Below are 21,780 nucleotides of genomic sequence, written 5' to 3'. Positions count from 1 at the left end.
CTCTTGCGAGTCTTGTGTCGCGCCACATATCAGCCACGCTGGCACTGCCAGCTTCCCATAGGCTGCCTGTGTTTCAGAGTCTTTCTCATGTTCTTTCCACGGCCTGGTAATTCTTGGTGCTCTTCATGCCACACACCCCCATCAGCCAACTCAAGCTCTCGTGCTCCTCCTTCAGGAAGCCTTCCGTGAAGCTCTTGAACACAAGACGATAGGCAGCCTCTCTGCCCTCAGTTCCCTGTGTGCTTCATGACCATGGCCTTGAGCAGTATCAATTGTGTTAGCCCAGCTGAGTACGTGTGTGCATGCCTGCATGCACGTGCGTACTTAGAATGAGTGAGAGAGCAAGCGTGCTCACTGAGAGCGAGCAGCTTTCCAATTCACCTTTGTGTCCCCGTCACAGCAGTGGATCTGACGTGGCATACCTTTGGCACGTATTTGATAAAAGGATGGAGTGAGTGGGCTTGTTTCAATAAAACCACCTGCCTTGGGGCGGCACCTGTGGCTCAGTGGGCAGGACACCAGCCCCATATACTGAGAGTGGTGGGTTCAAACCCGGCCCCAGCCAAACTGCAACAAAAAGTAGCCGGGCGTTGTGGCAGACACTTGAAGTCCCAGCTACTCGGGAGGCTGAGGCAAGGGAATCACCTAAGCCCAGGAGTTGGAGGTTGCTGTGAGCTGTGTGACGCCACAGCACTCTACCATGGGCAATAAAGTGAAACTCTGTCTCTACAAAAAAAAAAAAAAAAAACAACACCTGCCTTGCTGGGTATCCTGGCAGGCACCTGTAATCCCAGCTACTTGGGAGACTGAGGCAGGAGGATTGCTTGAGCCCGAGAGTTTGAGGTTGCTTTGAGCTATGACATCATGGCATTCTACCAAGGGTGACAAAGTGAGGCCCTGCCTTAACACCAGGCTGTGTCCACTAAACCGGTGATAATCATTCTTCAGCAGAGGAGGACTTGTTAAAATACAAATTACTGGACCTTGCTACTAAGTTTCTGACCTGGCAGGTCTGGGGTAAGTTGTGCCACCTGGGTGCCGCTGGTGCAAGGACCATGCTCTGAGAGGCATGACTAACCGGGCCAGTGTTAGATTCTAAGACTTCCTTGTTAAATTGGAGAAACCTACCCGCTATCTCATCTTCTAATGGCCACCATTCAGCTTTCATTCAGCAGAGGGTCCCAAAAGCTTTCCGTGTGCCAGGGCTAGGAGGAATATTTGAGACACTCAGTTGCTAGGGAGTCCTGTTGTTAATGCTTGATGACTGGGGTGGAGAGAGGATCCTAGAAACCAGGCACACTGTGGTGAGCAGGGGAGGAAACACAACCCAGCCCTGAAGGTCTGGGCTGGCTGCCTGGCAGAGGTGACATTTAAGCAGAGCTTTGAGAGATGAGTAGGAGTTTGCTGCAGAGAGGAAAAAGGTTATTCCAGACAGAGCAGAAGCCACAGACACAAATAAGCAGGATGGTGTGGAATGCGGGAGGACCAGAGAGGAATCTGGTGTGAGCAGATGTGGGGCGTGGGGCCTTGTGGGGCAGCGAGAACTGAAGCTGGAAATGGCAGTTGGCCCAGAGTGATTGCTGGTAACAAAGGGGGTGGGGATGATGTTCCTGAGAGCTGTTGGGAGCAGGGTTTCCCCCTTTTATTATGTTTTCCTTTTATTATGTTTTTTGTCCCTCCTCCCTTACTATGTTTTCTTAATTTTTTATTTTGAAATATATGCATTCACAGGAAGTTGAGAAGAAATGTGTAGGAAGGTCCCGTGACCCCTTCACCCAGCCTCTCCGTTGTTAACATCTGCACACATGTAATACAGCAGCACAGCAAGTGGGCGTCGGTGCCAGCCTTAGAGCCTATTCAGAACTGTGAGGCTCTGTGCAGTTTTATCACGTATAGTCAGATGTGACTGCCACCAAGATGCAGGCCACCCCTTTATAGCCACACCCATCCTCTACCCCTATTCCTAATGGACCCTGGCAACCATTAATCTCTTTTGTATCTCTTTCTTCCCTTTCCATTCCTTCCTTGTTTTTCATTCCTTCCTTCCTTTCCTCCCTCCCTCTCTCTCCCCCTCCATCCCTCCTCCTGTCCCTCTTCCTCTCCCCTGTTCCTTCCCCTCCCTCAGTCCCTTCCCCTCTCCCTTTCCCTTTCTCCTCTCCCCACCCCACTCCTGCCTTCCATCCTCCCTTCCTCCCTCCTTCTCTCCGTTGTCTTGGTTAGAGTGCTGTGGCATCATGATAGCTTACTCAACTGCCAACTCCTGGGCTCCAGTAACCCTACTGCCTAGCCTCCCGAGTAGCTGGGACTACAGGCTTGCTCTACATACTGGCTAATTTTTCTATTTTTGTAGATTTGGGGTCTCGCTGTTGCTCCTGGCCACAAGCAATCTTTTTGTCTCAGGCGGTTCCTCCTAGAATATTAGGATTACAGGCATGAGCCGCCACGCCCAGCCTGCGTCTCTTTAATTATTGTTATTTTATGAATGTTCTGTATAAGGAATAAACAGCACATATCCTTTTGTAGTTGTCTTTAGCACTCACCATAATATCCTTGAGATTCATCCAAGTCATTGCGAATCTCTGTAGTGAAGCCCTTGTTGTTGTAAGTTGTCTTTCATGGCAGCTGCACCACAGTTTAGCCACTTGCTGTTGAAGAACATTTGGGTAGATTCTGAGTTTTGGCCATTACGGATAATTCATGCTATGAACACGTACATTCAGGCGTACAAGTTTCTGCATGAAAATAAATTTTCATTTCTCTGGGATAAATGCCCAAGAGTACAATTGCCTACCGTATGGTAAGCCCATTTTTAGTTTGAAAAGGAACTGCCAAATTGTTTTCCAACTTGTCTGTACCATTTTACATTCCTACCAGCAACGTATGAATGATCCAGGTCTCCAAATCCTCACCACCATTTGGTGGTGTCACCATTTTTCGTGTTAATCATTCTGATAGGTATGCAGTGCTATCTCATTGTAGCTTTAATTCCCATTTCTTCAGCAGCTGATGATGTCGAGCATTTTTTCATTGCTTATTTGCCAATTATATATCCTCTTCATTGACATATCTGTGCATGTCTTTTGCCCATTTTTTAATTGGATTCCATGTTTGTCAGTGTTTAAGAGTTCTTTGTATGTTCTGAATACAAGTCCTTTGTCAGATAAGTGAATTGCAAATATTTCCTCCCGGTCTCTAGTTGTCTTTTCATCTTTTTTACAGGATCTTTCACAGAACAAAAGGTTTTAATTTCAATGAAGTTCAAATTAACATTTTTTTCCTTTTATGGATCATATTCTTGGTGTTGTCTAACAACTCCACCTAGTCCCAAGTCCTGAAGATTTTCTCATGTTTTTCTTCTAGAAGTTTTACCATTTTACATTTAAGCCCAGGGTCCATTTAGGTTAATTTTTTTTTTTTTTTTGAGACAGAGTTTCACTTTATCACTCTCGGTAGAGTGCTATGGCTTCACAGCTCACAGCAACCTCCAACTCCAGGGCTTAGGCAATTCTCTTGCCTCAGCCTCCCAAGTAGCTGGGACTACAGGCACCTGCCACAACACCTGGCTATTTAATTAATTTTTTTAAGTTAATTTTTATATAATGTGAGAGATTTAAAATGGTTACATTCCCTTTTTTGCATTAGATATCTCTCTATAGATGTCTGCTGTATTCTAGCACCATCTATTGAAAAGGCTGTTCCTCCTCCATAGCCTTGCTTCTGTCCTTGAAGGCAAAAATAGGGAGCACATTAATTGGGCACAATTAATGTATAAGACTATTTCTGGGTTCTCTAGTCTATTCTGTAGATTAATATACTTGATCTCAGTGAGTCCTGCCAGCAACTCCACAAGGTGTCTGGTTTAATTAGCCCCATTTTACAAAGGGGAAACTAAAGGGCAACAAGGTGAATCGCTTGGCTAAGGTCACTCTGCCAAGAAATGACAGAGTTAGGATAGAAACCCAGTCTTATGATTGTGGAGGACCAGCGTGAGTCCAGAGCTATCCTCATGCCTAAAGGACTCCAAACTCATCCTCCAAATCAAGGTGATGCACGTGGTTCCCTCCAGCACCCCCAACCACAGTATAATAATCTGATGGCTGTGGCTTTGTGTTTTACGCTCAGTGGCATTATCAAATGGAAAAATATCCCTTTTTCCTGGGACTCTAGCTCTTCCCCCACTACCCTTCTCTTGCTATAGTCAGATGGAGCCTAACCCTGCCCTCTGTTGCCCACATCTCAGCATTTTTCGTCTCTAGAACAGTGGGGTTCCAAACTTTGTGAAATGTTCCCAGCACACCTTCTGCCCTAACCTCCTGGGAGTGTCTCTCACACTCAATCACCATCCTGCAGTAAAAGGTCTGGTCGGGGTTACTCAATTTGTCTCTGTTCCTTTCCTCTTTTCCTGCTACACATTTGTCCCATGATACTCAAGGTCATGTGACCCAAGCTAGACATTCCCACTCAGCCAGGGATGTTTGTACCCCTCAGGAGCCCTGTCTGCAGCTGTCTTCTCCAGCAGGCCTGGTGCTTGCTGAATTCATCAAGGTTTTAGGAGCCTTCAAGGCCCTCGTAGGCAGAGCCTGTCTCGTGGCCCATCTTAGATTTACTGAGAGACAAGATTGCCTGGCTGTTAAGACTTAAAAATGAGGGTGGTGCCCATAGCTCAGTGGGTAGGGCACCAGCCACGTACACCAAGGCTGGCAGGTTTGAACCCAGCCCGGGCCAGCTAAAACAACAATAACAACTGCAACAAAAGCAGGGCATTGTGGCGGGTGCCTGTAGTCCCAGCTACTTAAGAACCTGAGGCAAGAGAATCGCTTAAGCCCAAGCCTTTGAGGTTGTTGTGAGCTGTGACGCATATCCAGGGCTACAGCTTGAGACTCTATCTCAAAAGAAAGAAAAAAAAGACTTAAAAACCAGGCCCAATTCCTCATCAGCTGAGTGTAGGCAAGGTACTTCACCTCTCTGTACCTCCATCTGCTCAGGGGACTATCTCTGAGCAGCATCCTGAATATTTGAGGAGGAAGACCTTTTAGAGTACTCAAAACTGTGCCCGGGACATAGTAAATGCTCCATGACAGCCGTTACAGTTACTGTGCAGCAAAGAGCCTGTGCTGGTGGCTGGGTGCAGAGGCTGGCGGGTGCTGTCTTTGGCCACAGGAGTTTGCCACCTTTGTGTGCGAGGTGAAGGAACCATCAAGCTAAGCACAGTGTTAGGACAGAAACGTGTGACAGGTTCAACAAGTCTGCAGGGCGGGACTGGGCCCCAGACGCTTGTTCATTAGGCTCCCTGGATGGCTTTCTGTTTTCTTTTGTTTTCCTCTGCCAGTTCCATAAAGATTGGTACATCAGGTAGGAGGCATTGGACTGCAAGTGACAGAAAACTTAACTTGAGAAGGCATGAAGAATTTGGGGATTTATCACCTCCACAGTAAGAAGTCTGGGTCTAGGACAGCTCTAGGGCTGCAGCCCAGGGATATCCTCAGGGACCTGGCCCCACTAGTGACCCCTTGATGGCTGCCATAGCCCCTGCAGACAGAGAAGAACTTTCGTTTGTAAGAGAGAAGGCACTGTGTCACCTGCCTATCTCTGAGCCAACCCCTGGCAAAGTTATATTGCCCCACTATACTGTCTTAAACTGTCAGGATTTATTCAAATCATATACCAGAGGAATGGCTGCCAGAGCAGAATCCAGGCTCTATCAGCGGAAAAGAGAAGGTGATGGTTGCTGGGGTGGCAGCTGACAAAGGCCATGTCATCTGTCAGTGTTTCACCGATCCGTGTAGGAGATCGGCAGAGCAGGCTAGAGCCCTCCATGTGGGTGAGGTTCTTGCTCACTTTATGTCTGTCTTGGAACTTTCCTCTGTGGCCAAGTGGGAAGCTTAAGCTAGTTTCCCATAGCCAACCCTGCTGACCTTAAAGCACCCCTGACCTTGGCCTCCCTGTAGTCAGTACACCCCGCTTCTGTCTAGGGATGCCTGGAACTGCGTTCACCACCAAAACCCAAAACCCTTTATCTTTAAAGTGATTTTATCTTGGCTGGGCATAGTGGCTCATGCCTGTAAATCCCAGAACTCTGGGAAGCCAAAGTGGGTAGATTTCTTGAGCTCAGGAGTTCAAGACCAGCCTAAGCAAGAAAAACTAAAAATAGAAAAACTTTAGCCAGGTGTTGTGGTGGGCACCAGTAGTTCCAGCTACTTAGGAGGCTGAAGCAAGAGGATCGCTTGAGCCCAAGAGTTTGAGGTTATTGTGAGCTATGATGATGCCAGGGCAACAGAATGAGACTTTCTCAAAAAAATAAAATAAAAAGAAAGAGAGAGAGGAAGGAAAGAGAGAGAAAATGGTGATCCAGACAATGTAATTTCTTTCTCCACATTTTAGAGACCCCAGGTCCCCCTCCCTGATACTGTGTGCCACGTAGCCTGGCACAGATACCTCCCACTCGCCCAGGGTGACTGTTCAAGCAACAGCCAGAAAGAGCCCAGAGACAGAGGTCCCCTTCTGAGATGCTTTCCTGGCTGGAAGGTACACGTGGTGCTTCCACTTTTATCTCATTGGCCGGAAGTATAAGGGAGCCTGGGAGATGTAGTCTGTTACGCGACTGCATTGCTGCCCCAGATACAGTTGGGATTCTGTTACTGAGGAGAAGGGAGAGACTTGGTATTAGGGAAGCAGCCAGCAATGTCTGCCACCCACACTTCCCGCTTTCCCCTGGCTGTTCCTGGCGGTAACTGACATCTTCCTTTAGTACTTTTCGATTGTGGCTTTGGGGAAAACTGACTAAGTCCATCAATGCTTCAGTCTTCATCTGCATTTACCCGGCAGCTAGCGAGGCATGGAGCTGGCCAGCAAGGTGAACATTGCTTATAGTCACAGTTGCCTTTGTAAAGTCCCCTAAGTTGGTGGAAACTGGGCCCTTGGACATTAAGAAAACTAAGAATGAACCCTTTGTGCTTCCTGTATTTTGGCTTTGGCTTCCTTTCCTGGAGGTGTTAGAAAGTGAGGCCTGGTTGGAGAAGGGAAAATGGCATGTCTTTTCTTGGCTGTTGGGTAGAGTTGAATTTTCAGAGAGCGCAGCACCCCTCCCAAGCACCCTTCTGCTATCCTTGGGGAATTGAAACCTAGGGGTTGTAGAGACAGCCCTGGCTTTGCACTGACTTATCCAAGGACCCTGGATAAGTTACTTGATTCCTCCTTTGAATGTGGAGGAGTCCCCTTTTGTCACTTCTCCTCACCACCAGCTTCTCCCAAGGTGGAAGTATGGATGCCAGAGGCCAAATGGAAGTTGCAATAGCAGCATTGTATTAATGGAGGCTCAGTAACTCCTCCAAAGTACAAGGCCTGTGTAGAGGGGCTGCTTCTGATTGTCTCAAATGTTGTAGGGGTTTGTTATCTCACAGAAAAGGGAGCTCGGAGGCAGGGCGGGCGCCAGGGAGGATGGACCCAGCACCTTCACAACACTAGTAAAGGCCAGTTCCTCCCATCTCCTCACTCCCACACTCAGTGTTGGCCTCATCGTCAGGCTGGTCACAGGAGGACAATGCAGCTTGTAACGTTCTGTCTGTGCCCAGAAGCATCTGGAGCAAAAAGAGAGGCCATCTTTTCTTGTCATCTCTCTCAGGACCAAGAGTTTTTCCCAAAAGCCTCCCAGTTACATTTCCCCTCATTTTAGTCAGGCTATGCTGGCTAACAAATATCTAAAAATATCCATGACTTAAATCGAGTAAGATCTATTTCTCAGTCATTCTACAGTTCCACCGCTGACTGGCAGGGGACCTCTCAGGACGCAGGGTACCTTCCAGTCCCTTCCCTCATAGCTCATCCATGAGAACCAGCCACATGGCCCCATCCAGCCAATCTCGAGGGACCAGGAAGTTCAGTCCTGCCACAGACCTGGAGGTGGAGAGCCAGAAATATGTCTTGGGAGTCAAATAACCCTCACATCCCCTCACATGTCAATAGCCAAATTGTGTCATAGGCCTGTCCCTGAATCAACCTCAGGCAAGGAGAGGAGTTTCTAGGGGATTCACTCCATGGCATAGAGAATGCCGCTGGGACAGGAGGCCATGGGGAGAACCCTATGCTGCTGCCTCCCTTAAATCCTGGCCCTTACCAGTGGGTGTGCTGAGCTGGCCCACAGGGAGGTCTCTATCTGGGGGGTGGCATTGTTATTTCATCCGCTCCACAACCCTGTGAGGGAGAAAATGTTACCTCATTTTTCAGATGGAAAAACTGCTGCTCAAATCAATGAGCACTTGCCCGACCAAAACCAGGCAGCTGGTCTGGGCAGGTGGAACAGGGCTTCGAGCCCACTGTCTGCTTTTCTCGGAAGCCTGAGCCCACAGCTTGTCCCCTGCAGTACAGGGCCACACACAGGGTTCTAGCCTATTGGCCAATGGTCACAAGTCACCACATATCATGTGTCAGCTCCAGGCTAAGTGCTGAGCACAGTGGGGCATCATTGAGTCCTGCAAGGAAGGGCCTACTCTGATCGCCTCTTGGCAGTGAGAGAAAATGAGGCTCAGGGCTAGGAGTTGCCTGCACCTGGCTGGGCAAGAAGCAGTGGTAAGGTTTGAAGCCCAGCCTGCCCCACCCCAGGCCTCCTGTACCTACAGATACTTTCTTACCCGGCTCTTCTCTGTCTGAGATAGGGAGCCCATAGATAGGCCTGGGGCAGTAATGACTGGCAGCAGCTCAATGTATTTCCCAGCGAATAGGACCCCAGAGGAGCCTAAAGGTGGGGTAGTCAGCCCAGATAGCTCTGCCCCTTCTCTCCCGGAGAAACACACCTTGCCCTGGACTCCCTGCTACTGCCAGCTCCCTGGCAGGCTTCCCAGACGAGGCTCTCATTCCTGGCCCTCGGTTAATAGCATGTCTCCGGGCTTACTCACCTGCCCCGCCGAAGCTTTCTCTCCCAGATCTACGGCACAGCCTCCTGTGTATTTACAACCCACCAGTGAGCAGTCCCTCACCCTGTGATGGTCTCACTCCCCTGCAGGTACACAGCCGCCCCGCACACACTGCTGTCTTTTGATCCCCACTTCAGCCACGATGGAGCATCCAGCGGCGACTCCTCCTCAGGCGGCCTGACCAGTCAGGAGAGCACGATGGAGCGCCAGAAGCCAGGTAGGGCCTCCCGGGGTTGTCCGCCTGCCTCATTCCGCAGAGCCTCTTACTTATACTTTGACAGGTGACAACCCCCTCCTGTCAGTGGCAGATAAAACACAAAAGAAAGCTGTAAGAGCCCCGTGTAAGATTAGAGAGGTCACCCAGGGGAGCAGGGGAACTGGTGAAGAAGATCCTTATCCATGGAGACGGGGCATCAGCAGATGGCATCTGCTGCACTGATGCAGGCGCAGGAGGACAGCTGTATGTCACAGGGCTGGTCGGCACCAGGGAAGACAGTTGAAAGGATTAGAAGTGGCACTCTAAGGGGAACAGAACCAATGGTGTTCTGTGGCTTTTCATTATATAAATACTCCTATATTGTTTTGGCTTTTATGGACACATAACACATGTTGAGAAAAGAGTTCAAATCGTGAGTGTAACATGTCACAGACCAGGTACGCCCAGGGCAGGACACAGAGGGTGGCCAGCCTCCCAGAACCCCCTGCCTTTCTAGTCAGTACCCCCAAAGTGTCCCTGTCCTGGCTCTCACAGCCTTCGTTTTGCCAGGTTTTGAATTTTATAGAATATAGAATCACTGTGTGTATGTTTCACATGTGTGTCTGGCCTCTGTTGGTCGGCATCGTGTTTGTGAGAGTCAGCTGTAGGATTATTAGCAGCAGTGTGACTTCTGAGTGGTGTTCCGTGGTGTAAATAAACCCTACTTATTGCCCTATCCTGCAGCTGACAGACATTAGCTTGTTTCCAGTTTGGGGCTGCTTAGAGCAGTGTTTCCAGGAACATTCTTTTACCTGTCTTTTGATGAATATTTGCTCATGTCTTCGAGCAGTAGATACCTAGGAGTGGAATTGCTGAGTCTTATGTTTATCTTTGTAAGAAAGGGCCAACCCATTTCCCAAAGTGATAAACCATCTTATACTCCCACCGACGGCATATGCGAGTTCTGGTTGCCCCATGTCCTCACGGACCTTTTCATCTCAGCTGTTCCAGTCGGGTTGTGGTAGTGTCATGTTATGTTTTTGCATTTTTCTGATGACCTGTGACATAGAGCATCTTCTCATGTTCATTCCCCTATACCTCGTATATAATTATCATGTCCCAGCATGTGTGTACTACTTAGATGATTTTTTTTTTTTTTTGGAGAGTCTTGCTCTGTTGCCTTGGGTAAAGTGCTATGGAATCATAGCTCACAGCAGCCTCAAACTCTTAGGCCCTAGAGATCTTCCTGCCTCAGCCTCTCAAGTAGCTGGAACTACAAGTGCACTCCTCAACACCTGGCTAGTTTTTTCTATTTTTAGTAGAAACAGCCTCTCACTCTTGCTCAGGTTGGTGTTAAACTTCTGAGCTCAAGCATTCCACCTGCCTTGGCCTCTCACAGTGCTAGGATTGCAGGCGTGAGCCATTGCCTTGCCTTGATGAATATTTTAAACATAATTTCATATAAACGGGTAGCCCCTTTGAAGCCTGAGAACCACCAGCTGAATGGGTGGGGTGGCTTTAAAAGGAAGCAAACAAAAAAAATGTTAGATAGCCTTGACATTGGAAGTGGAGGTGGAGATGTCCTCTGAGACAGTGTTTAAGAATGTCTAAGCATCTAGGAGTAGGGAAACTGTTAGGAGGTGCTGTGGGGTGGGGAAGAGGTGGCATGAGGTCCAGGACTCATGGCCTAGAGAATTCCTCAGCACCTTGGCCACGGTTCTCATAAGCCAGGGACAGTGGTTCAACTTCAAACAAGCAGCTGGGAACCTTGGCCCCTCTGTCCCGCTGCTGTCCTCAGGGTTACACACGTAGTTACTTCTCTCCTCAGCACACTTTATCCTGCCTGTCATGGCTACAATGCTGTGAACTTTGCTCCAACACAGACACATGTGGATCTTCTTCTTGGCCCACCCAGTTCAGAAAAAGAGAGAAATGCAACGTGGCTATTTCCTCCCACCACAGTGTGAACCAGGGAGGAGATAATCCCAGTGGGATTTAGGAGAGGTATCTAGACATCAAGTACTTGCTGTCCATAATCCCCAATGGATAGCAAGTGCTTGATGTCTTGATATTCTCCTTCGATTATTAGAGATGGTACTGAGAAGATACAGCAAGTTGATGCTTACAGGAGCACCTGACACAGAACACGTGCTTAATAATTCTACCTTGAGACCAGCACGGTGGCTCATGCCTGTAATCCCAGCACTCTGGGACGCCAACGCAGTGGATCACCCAAGCTCAGGAGTTCAAGACCTGAGCAAGAGCAAGACCCCGTCTCTTCTGAAAATAGAAAAACTAGCTGGGCGTCATGATGGGCACCTGTGGTCCCAGCAACTTGGGCAGCTAAGAGAAGAAGGTCCCTTAAGCCCAGGAGTTTGAGGTTGTTGTGAGCTGTGACACCATGGCACTCTACCCGAGGCACAGAGTGAGACTCTATCTCAAAAATAATAATAATAATTCTATCATATGATTAATTTGAATACCACAGTGATCATCGAAGTGTCAGCTTTTGGGTGAGACCCTCTGGGTTCAGGTCCTCTGTTAGTACATTTGTAATTTCAATCAATATTATCTAAGTACCCCCCATCGAGGTTGGTCAGAGAAATACTCAATTCAGGCTACACCCACTGCAACCGTCACAATTTTCCTTTTATTTTATTATTATTATTTTTTTTTTTTTGAGACAGAGTCTTACTTGGTAGAGTGCCGTGGCATCTTAGCTCATAGCAACCTTAAACTCTTGAATTCAAGTGATCCTCTTGCCTCAGCCTCGCAAGCAGCTGGAACTATAGGCACCCACCACAGCAGCCAACTATAACCATCACAATTTTCAACCCTTTCTCCCCCTTTCAACCAGCCATTCTGCTCAAAGAGCCCTGTCCACAGGACAGCATTCACTCAAAGTCAAAGGAGTGGGAAGGCCACTGTAACATTGTTGCCAGGTAAAACTGAAGATAACTTAAATATATATCAGTAGGAAACTGGTAGATAATTGACATCTATTCACTTGATGGAACGCTAGGCAGCTATTAAAAATGAGGCAATTTCCTGTTCAGTTACTTGAAGCTGTGTTGTAAAGATACACAGGGAGAAGCAAGCACAGATGGGTTACAAAGTGAACAGTCCAGATGTGGGACATTGTTTGTTATAATTCCATTTTTTTAAAAACAAGCTATGTACATTTAACCAACAAAGGATTTCTACCTTGCATGTATGAAGAACTCTACTAACCAGTAAGATAAAAGTCCCATAGAAAAATGGGTAAAGGAGGCCTGACTCAGTGGCTCACACCTGCAATCCTAGCACTTTGGGAGACTTAGGCAGGAGGATCACTTGAACCCAGGAGTCGGAGACCAGCTGGAGCAAGTTTGAGACCGCCCCCTACAAAAAAGTAGAAAAATTAGCCAGGCATGGTGGTGCAGTCCTGTAGTCTTATCTACCTGGGAGACTGAAGTAGGAGAATCAATCTTGAGCCCAGGAGTTTGAGGTTTTTGTGAGCTAGGCAGAGGCCATTGCACTCTAGTCTGGGCAACAGAGCTGTCTCAAAAAATAAGAGAAAGAAGGAGAAGGAGGGAGGGAAGAAAAGAAAGGAACGAAAGAGAAAATGGGTAAAGGAGATGAACAAGTAATTTATAAAAGAGAAAATCCAAAGGATAAGATGTGCTCAGCCTCATTTGGGGATGATATGCAGGGTGACTGTAGGACTTCCATGCGTAGACCATGTAACAGTGAGGACTCAGTAAATATCCCTGAACACCCTAAGGTGGTGGTTCTCAACCTTCCTGATCCCGTGATGTATTTTCATTGTTACAAAGAGATCATGACCCACAGGTTGAGAACCGCTGCCCTAAGGTATAAGTTGATGGGTTCTTGCCCCAGGTGAGCAGACAAGCTGGCAGAAGGGTGAGACCATCCAACCATATTTAGCACCAGACTCTTGAGGCCCCGGCCTGAGTCCCTCCTAACCACTGGTGTGTCTCCTGTTTTCCTACAGAGCCTTTGTGGCATGTGCCCGCCCAGGTCAGGCTCTCAGCCATGGCTGGAAGCAGTGGAAGCAAGCACACCTCCAGGCAGGACGTGGCAGGCAAAGATTCCCCCAACAGGCATTCCAAAGTGAGTCTGCACCCCACCCTGCCCCACTTGGGGAGCTAGGCCACAGGAGCTGGTTTCACCTAGGCACTCTGAACACCACACCTGAGCATGTCCTTGACCTTCGCCATCTTCCACTCAGCACAGGGGCTCAGTACTTGGTCTGGAGTTAGAACCATCCAGGTTCACAGTCTGGCTCCAGCACTCACCAGCCAGGTTGTCCTGGGTAAATCCCTTCCCCTCCCTGAGCTGCACTTTACTCATCGTTACATCAGTGTGATAGATGAGTTGCTGCTGATACTACAGACATTTATCTCCCTCTCAGTAAGTGAGCAGCTGTCCACAAGTTGGCTCAGGACCCCATGCTCCCTCCATCTGTGCCTCTGCTGCTCCTCAGGGCCTCAAGCCCTGTGCTGGGTCCCTGCATCTTTCCAGTGGTGGGAGTAGGAAGGAGAGAGGATTATGTTGAGGATTTTTTGTCCCAGGCCTGGAAACGGCATGCATTACTTCTGATTACACCTTGGGCAGTGTTTGCATCCATTCACTCAGTTGGTGTCTGACGAGCACTTAACAACACTCCAGGCTTGAGACCACAATGATGAGGAGGACAGACCAGGCCCTGTCCTCAGGAAGCTGACATCCCAGTGGGGACAACAGAGAATGAGCATATAAACAGATACATTCTATAACACGAAGAATAGTCCTTTCTGAGAAAGCAAAACAAAGCACAGTCAAGGGAAAAGCAAGTGGCAGACACTGTTGCTTTAGGATGACGTGGTCAGAGAAGAACAAAATGTGGGACCAACCAAATCTCTGAGGCCTGGTGGGCTGTGAGGAGAACTGTGGCTTTTCCCCTGGTAAGATGGAACGTGGCAGAGTTCTGAGCAGGGGAGAGGCATGCTCTAGCACAGGTGCTCACAGCCTCCCTCTGGCCATGTGTGGGGAAGAAATGGCAGGGGAGGTGGGACTGGGAGACCAGGGAGGAGGTTGGGGTGCTGGCCCAGTGGGAGAAGAAGGCAGAACGGGCAAGGCCCTGGATCCATTTTGAAGATGCAGACAGCAGGGTGAACTGTTGAAGTGGCAGGGTCAGGGCGAATCCATGGCTCTGGGCTGGGGCAGCTGAGACAGGGAGGGGACTGTTTTAGGACGAAAGGTCCAAAGTTCAATTTTAGACATGTTCAGTTGGAGATGTGGAAAGCACATTATGTATATAATATCTTTTGTCCTGAGAGACCCATGAGGCAGGGTTGTCATCACTCCCCATTTTACAGGTGTGGAAACTGAGGCAAAGAGAATGCAAATCATTTGCCCAGGGTGACATAGCCAGCAAGTGGGGATCCAAGATTAGAAGCTTTCTGGGTCCAGAGTTCACACTGAGACCAGGGAGGCCCCGGGACAGGAAGATTTGCCCTGTCCTGGCATCTGCGAATGACACACTTCTCTTGCCTTCCAGGGAGAACCTCAGTACTCAAGTCATTCCAGCAGCAATACCCTCTCCAGCAATGCATCCAGTAGCCACAGTGATGATCGCTGGTTCGATCCCCTGGATCCCCTAGAGCCAGAGCAAGACCCACTTTCCAAGGGTGGCTCTAGTGACAGTGGCATCGACACCACCCTCTACACCTCCAGCCCCAGCTGCATGTCCCTGGCCAAGGTGCCTCGGCCCACCAAGCCACACAAGCCTCCTGGAAGTATTGGCCTTTGTGGCGGGGGGCGTGAGGCTGCTGGGAGGTCTCACCACACAGACAGGAGGCGAGAGGTGTCCCCTGCTCCTGTGGTTGCTGGCCAGAGCAAGGGCTACCGACCGAAGCTGTACTCTTCAGGCTCCAGCACCCCTACAGGCCTGGCTGGGGGCAGCCGAGAGCTACCAAGGCAGCCCAGGTAAGGTATTGCACCCATTCTGGGTCCATACCCTCCCCTGTCCTAATCCTACAGTTCTGAGAGGTGAGTGTCCCTCCCTAGAACATGCTCACAGACACACTGATTTGCTGACAGAATTGGGAGGATTGAGGACCACTCCCTGCTGCTCATCCATCAGCCTTCAAGGACCCTAGGTGGAGGGTGTCTGTCTGTCTCCCTCTGTTTTGGGTTCTCTCTGACCTGTCTCTCTTTTCCTCTCTCTGAGCTGAGACCAAGGGTTTTTACGCTTTCTGAGGGTCACAGATGGTATGTCTTAGGAATGTGTTTGTCTGTAAGTAATAGAAAACCTGACCCACAGTGACATAGACAAATAGCAGTTTAGCTGTCCCCTGACACGGAGTCCAGAGAGGGCAGAATGGGGCCAGTGCGGCAGCTCAAAGGAGGCCTTGAGGACCAGTACTGTGTCTGCCTGCTCCACCATCCTCACCGTGCTGGCTGTGTCTCCCTGGTCTCATGATGGCTGTGGTGGCCAGCAAGTGGCAGTGCATGAGCAGAGAACAGAGAGAATGGTTACAGCTTCTAGGCAGCTTCCCCCTTCTATGGAGAAAGCAAAACTTTTCCAGAACCCATTCAGCAAGTAGTGTCACATGACCATCCCAGCCATAAAGACATCTGAGAGGTCAGTTTGGCCTTCTAGGCTCTATAGCTGCAATCCCCAACCCCCTGAGCCACACAGGATTACCATCTGAACTCCGCTTTCTGTCCCATCCCCACCCCCCATGGAAAAATTGTCCTCCATGAAATTGGCTCAAAGTGGTTGGGGACCACTGCTCTATGGTTTAAGACAGTGATGCTCAACCCCCTGGAGGGATTGTTCAACCCAGTTGCTAGGCCCCACCCAGAGTATCTGATTTATTAGGTCAGAGTAGGACCTCAGAGTTTGTATTTTTTTTTTTTTTTTGGCAGTTTTTTGGCCGAGGCTGGGTTTGAACCCACCACCTCCGGCATATGGGGCTGGCACCCAACTACGTTGAGCCCCAGACGCCGCCCAGAGTTTGTATTTTTTTTAAGTTCCCAGTAGATGCTAATGTTGCTGGTCCCAGAACCAGCTTTGTGAGCCACTGGGAGAGAGGCAGGAAGAGAGTGCGTGAGAAGAAAAGGCATTGACCAACCCGCAACCTAGAATGTGGACCACGTTGAGATTGTCAAGGGTGACAAACTGCTTCCCAGGGAAAGGAAAATGCAGAGGTGGAAAAATAACCGGGCAGAGTCAAACCTCAGCCACGGACCCTCTTACAGCTCTTTGGGCCAGGCAAGGCTCACTGTGCCACAGTCTCTAGTGCTGGCCCCCAGGGCCTAAGCCTCACTGCCCGCCCCTGACCACACCTGGCAGGAGCCATTATCCAGCACCACTTGGCACAGGGGTCTTTATCTCCCTAGGCTTCCTCTCTCCAGGGCACGAGTACTCAGGCAGCAGCCTTAGACCTATTTGCCTACATCCCGCAATAGAACTATGTCTGTGTCTACACAGAAATACCTGTGTAAGCTGGGTGTAGTGGCTTATGCCTGTAAACCCAGCACTCTGGGAGGCCCAGGCATGTGGATTGCTTGAGCTCAGGAGCTCAAGACCAGCCTGAGCAAGAGCAAGACCCTGTCTTTGCTGAAAATAGAAAACAAACAAAAAACTAGCCAGGTGTCATGGCCGGCACCTGTTGTCCCAAGAACTCAGAGACTGAGGCAGGAGGATCACTTGAATCCAGAAGTTTGAGGTTACTGTGAGCTAGGTTGAACTCTAGCCTTAAAAAAAAAAAAAAAAAAAGTAAAGCAGGCCGGGCTCTATGGATCACGCCTGTAATCCTAGCACTCTGGGAGGCCGAGGTGGGTAGATTGCCCGAGCTCACAGGTTCGAGACCAGCCTGAGCCAGAGCAAGACCCCGTCTCTAAAAATAGCCTGGCATTGTGATGGATGCCTGTAGTCCCAGCTACTTGGGAGGCTGAGGCAAGAGAATCGCTTAAGCCCAGGAGTTTGAGGTTGCTGTGAGCTGTGATGTCACAGCACTCTACCGAGAGTGACATAATAAGACTCTGTCTCAAAAAAAAAAAAAAAAGAAAGAGAGAGAGTCTACAGCAGAGATCACAGGTCTGGGTCTTAGCCCCTGCTCTGGGCACAATGTTTGTGAACCTGAACAACTGTGGGGTTTTGAAATTGGAGAAATAAAGGCAGCAAGGATGGTAGTAGACTGTGGCTGAGGCAGGGGAATGGGTATGAAATTACCCCGTGTTGGAGGTAAGGATTTGCTGAACCCAGAAATGAAGGGAATAAAATGGGAGAGGAGCCTGCTACAAAAGAGAGTGCTGTGGTTGGGAGCTTAATTTGCATACAGACAATTGATGCTAATTGCAAATCATTCTTATCTACTCATTAAAGCTGCTTCCTGAAGTTTTCTCCTAGGCAACCAGGCTTTAGTGTGGAAGAGCGTTTCCCAAAATTGGGTGCTTGAGGTGATCTGGGTGGTACAGGGAGGAGAATGTTTTATTTTTAATGGATATCTGCTGTCTTTAATGAGTATTAGGAAAAAGTATTTCCAACTCATCCCCTGATTTTACAGATACTGCTTCAAACAAGGAAAATAGAAGCTGATTATTGGTGGTAGACATGTTATTGGTGGTAGATGAGTACGGACTTCAGAGTTAGCCCACGTGGGTTTAAGCTCACTTTTTGCCAGTCTTGGCTATGTGACCCTGGGCAAGTGACTGAACCTCTTTGGGCCTCAGTTTCCTCATCTGTGAAATTGAGGATGAATCACATGCCTACCTCATAGGAATGTGATAAGGATTAAAGGAGCCCTTTACAACAGCTGGGAGGGGTGTTATTTTTAAAAGGCCAAGTCCAGTGGCTTATAACGGTAATCCTAGTACTTTGGGAAGCTTAGGAAGAAGGGGAAACAGGAAGATTGCTTGAGCCTAAGAGTTCAATACCAGCCTGAGTAATCTTGAGACCCAGATTTTGCAAAAAAAAAAAAGAAAGAAAAATTAGCCCAGCATGGTAGTGTGTGCCTGTAGTCTCAACCACTCGGAGGCTGAGTCAGGAGGATCTCTTGAGCCAGGAATTCAAGGCTGTGGTGAGCTACGATGATGCCACTGCACTCCAGCCCAGGTGATGGAGTGAGACCCAGACTCAAACAAAACAAACAAACAAACAAACAAAAACAACAGAGGGCTTGCCTCAGACTCACTAAATAAGAATGTGTCCCCTGGGTTAAGCTCTGTCTATTATAGGCAGTGCGGGGCACACAGCAGCAGTGACTGAGATAGTCAGATAGGCCTGCCCTCTCAGAGTTCAAAGTCCATTTGAGGAGATGGCCCAGAGGGGCTAGGATGAACACCCAAAGGAGGCACTGACCCAATTGTGGCAGGACTTTGCTAGAGAACAAGTCTGAGCTAGTCAGGGGGATGGGTGGGCAGAGTATTGCAGACAGAATGTGAGGGTCCGGTCTCAATCTCAATCCTACCTCACTCCAGCAGCCCTCCCACAGTCCCATTCAATAGGCACAAGTTCCTAGACAGTCCGTGAGTCACCAAGAGGCCACATGTGCTTCTGCCTCCCATCATGGCCTGCCTGTCACTGGCTACATTGCCTCTTCCACCTAGCAGCCCACTCTCTGTCCTGTCACTCTTCTACATCCACTATTACCATGGTCTTAACTGGAATGCCCACTCACGCTCTTCAAAGGCAAGTGCCTTTGTCTGAGCATGATGTGTATGACCCAGCACTCTGGAAAGCTGAGGCAGGTTGATTGCTTGAGCTCAGGAGTTCGAGACCAGACTGAAAAAGAGGGAAGCCCCCATCTCTACCAAAAATAGGAAAAAACAGCCGAGCATCATGGCACACACCTGTAGTCCCAGCTACTGAGGAGGCTGGAACAGAAGCATCTCTGGAGCCCAAGAGTTTGAAGTTGCAGTGAACTATAATCATAGGTACTCTAGCTAGGAAGACAGAGTAAGACTCTGTCTGATAAAAAAGAAAAATAGAAGGGAAGGATGGGTTATAGAGAGGGGGCCGCATGTACAAAGGCTCTTCTCAGGGGGAGGAAGGACTGCTATCCTATCATAACACAGGCCTCTTGGCACAAATTTTGAAGTTGGAGGGGAGCTGATGAGAGGCTGAGGGAATCAGCTGATGGAAGGCTAGGGAGGAATACAAGTCCTGGAATTTGGACTTGATCCTAAGAGCAGTGGAAAGCAAGAGAAAGTTTCAGCAGAGAGAGTGATACAGGCAGATTGATGTTTTGAAAGATGGTGCCAGCAGCCAGAGAGGAAGTGAAGTCTCAGGGAGGGAGCTGAGGCCAAAGATCTGAGTGAGAAGGACGTGGGCCTGACGGGAGGGCCCAGCAGCTAGAGATGTGGCAGCAGGTGGCATTGCCAGGATGTGAGGGAGAGAAAGACTCAGGTCCTGGGCAGAGCCAGTGAGCCATGCTGGGGTGCAGGCACACTGCCCAGGGCAGGAGCTGCTGCAGACCAGGAGCACTGGAGTGCCCTGTGAGTAGAGGAGGTGGGGCTGGACCAGCCATCTCAGCGCCTGCCATGTGCCAGCTGCTATTCCAGACAGTATGGTGCAGCAGGCAACAAAGTAGAGTCCCTGCTTATGGAACTGACGTTCTCCAAGGGACAGAACTGAACTCCCCCACAGAGTCTGCCTGCAGCCATGGTGTTGGGAGGAGAGCCAAGCAGGACAGTGCAAGGCTCCTGGGGCCTCTCAGAGGAGGCGTGTGTTGTGGGAGGCCTGGCAGTGACCCTGGCAGCAGAAACAGCAAATGCCCAGATCTAAGCATGAACTTATTTACAGCACTCCAGAATTAGTTGGGTGGCCAGAGAGGGTGGAGCAGGTGGGGGCAGAGGAGGGAGTGGGTGGAGGTCATCCTGGCAGGCCTATTGACTGGTCACGTGCTGGGATTTGGTTCTGAAGACATGGGAGACATCTGAGCACATAATCCCACTGACTTTTTTAAACTTGGCTGGGTTGGGCGAGGTGGCTCACGCCTATAATCCCAGCACTCTGGGAGGCTGAGGCAGGTGTATTGCTTGGGCTTAGGAGTTTGAGACCAGTCTGAACAAGAGCAAGACCCCATCTCTAAAAAATAGAAAAACTAGGCCGGGCGCGGTGGCTCACGCCTGTAATGCTAGCACTTGGGAGACTGAGGCAGGTAAATTGCCTGAGCTCACAGGTTCAAGACCAGCCTGAGCCAGAACAAGACCCTGTCTCTAAAAACAGCCGGGCATTGTGGCCGGTATCTGTAGTCCCAGCTGTTTAGCACGCTGAGGCAAGAGAATCACTTAAGCCCAAGAGTTTGAGGTTGCTGTGAGCTATGACTCTACAGTACTGTACCAAGGGCAACAATGTGAGACTCTGTCTCAAACATAAAACAAAATAAAATAGAAAAACTAGCCAGGTATGGTGGCAGACACCTGTAGTCCAAGCTACTCAGGAGGATCACTTGAGCCCAAGAGTTTGAGGTTACTGTGAGCTGTGACTACATGGCACTCTACCCAGGGCAACTGAGTAAGACTATATCTCAAGGTTCGGCGCCTGTAGCTCAGCGGCTAAGGCGCCAGCCACATACACCAGGGCTAGTGGGTTTGAACTTGACATGGGGTCTGCCAAACAACAATGACAACTACAGCAACAACAACAAAAAAATAGCCAGGTGTTGTGGCAGGTGACTGTAGTCCCAGCTACTTGGGAGGATGAGGCAGGAGAATCGCTTAAGTCCAAGAGTTTGAGGTTGCTGTGAGCTATGACATCATGGGACTCTACCAAGGGTGATATAGTGAGACTATCTCAAAAAACAAAAAAAAAAAGACTCTATCTCAAAATAAATAAATAATAAAAATTGGAATTATAAGATCATTCAGGGCTACTCTGGGAGACATGGAGTATGTGGGGAAGGGGAGACAATGGAGGGCAAAATTTGAAGGCTGCCAAGAAAAGGAGAGCACTGCCACACCCAAGCAGAGAACCCCACGCCCCTTCCCTGGGTTTCAATCCTTGCCGTGGGAGCTGCTGCCGCCTGTAGCAGCTTGTGCCCACTGATGACTTCAGTGACTTTACAGACACTCCCCCCAGGCATTGGTCCTGGGAGCCCGGCTGCCAGGCACGCTGCCAGGCACCAGTGCCTGCTGTGGGCACCTCCATGGGCTGAGTGATCCCAGGCAGGCAGCCACCGGGCCCCACCCTCTCCTGAGGCAGCGCGCACTCCACAGCGTTCTGGGCTTCCAAAGCAATTTGTCGGAGCTGATGAGGGGCAGCAGAGGCCCTCTGCTCCACGTGGAGCTGACGCAGCCGGGCGTTCCCAGACAGGCAGGAAGCACATGGCCCTGCTTCCCGGGGCTGTGCCAGGAGTCTCTGGGATACTCTTCTGGGGACATCATCCTGAAAGGTAATCAGTCCGGGAGCTGTTGGATCCACAGGGACCCACCTCCCTGTGTTTGTTAGGAGGCCGGGGCACACATGAATGAGACCCACTTGGAGAGAGTCACAGCTTAGGAAGAGGAACCAGACTCTCTCCTGGAACTCCAGGGAAGGAGGGAGCCATGCAGAGATCTGTGGGGAGAGGGAGCAGTGCACAGCCCTGAAGTAGAAGCATTCTGGTGTGTTTGAGGAGCAGCTTCCTTGTATCTAGGGGAGGGAGAAGGGAGCACAGGTACTGGGCAGAGAGGAGCCCCACC

At 49.6% G+C, this 21,780-nt stretch overlaps 1 protein-coding gene across 8 annotated transcripts in view; it reads left to right on the top strand.

Moving 5' to 3' along the window:
- Positions 1-21,780, top strand: part of SIPA1L3 (signal induced proliferation associated 1 like 3) — a 243,193-nt gene that overhangs the window by 183,769 nt on the left and 37,644 nt on the right. For all 8 annotated transcript variants that reach the window (XM_053604660.1, XM_053604658.1, XM_053604653.1 and 5 more), the window contains 3 exons: positions 8,999-9,126; positions 13,100-13,218; positions 14,648-15,075. In XM_053604660.1, the coding sequence (XP_053460635.1) occupies positions 8,999-9,126; positions 13,100-13,218; positions 14,648-15,075 (675 nt within the window). The remainder of the gene's footprint in view (positions 1-8,998; positions 9,127-13,099; positions 13,219-14,647; positions 15,076-21,780) is intronic.

The sequence above is a fragment of the Nycticebus coucang genome, chromosome 10 (genome assembly GCF_027406575.1).
Source record: "Nycticebus coucang isolate mNycCou1 chromosome 10, mNycCou1.pri, whole genome shotgun sequence".
NCBI classification, from domain to species: domain Eukaryota; kingdom Metazoa; phylum Chordata; class Mammalia; order Primates; family Lorisidae; genus Nycticebus; species Nycticebus coucang.
Note: the sequence above shows the minus strand (reverse complement) of the source record. Positions and strands in the feature narration are given on the sequence as shown.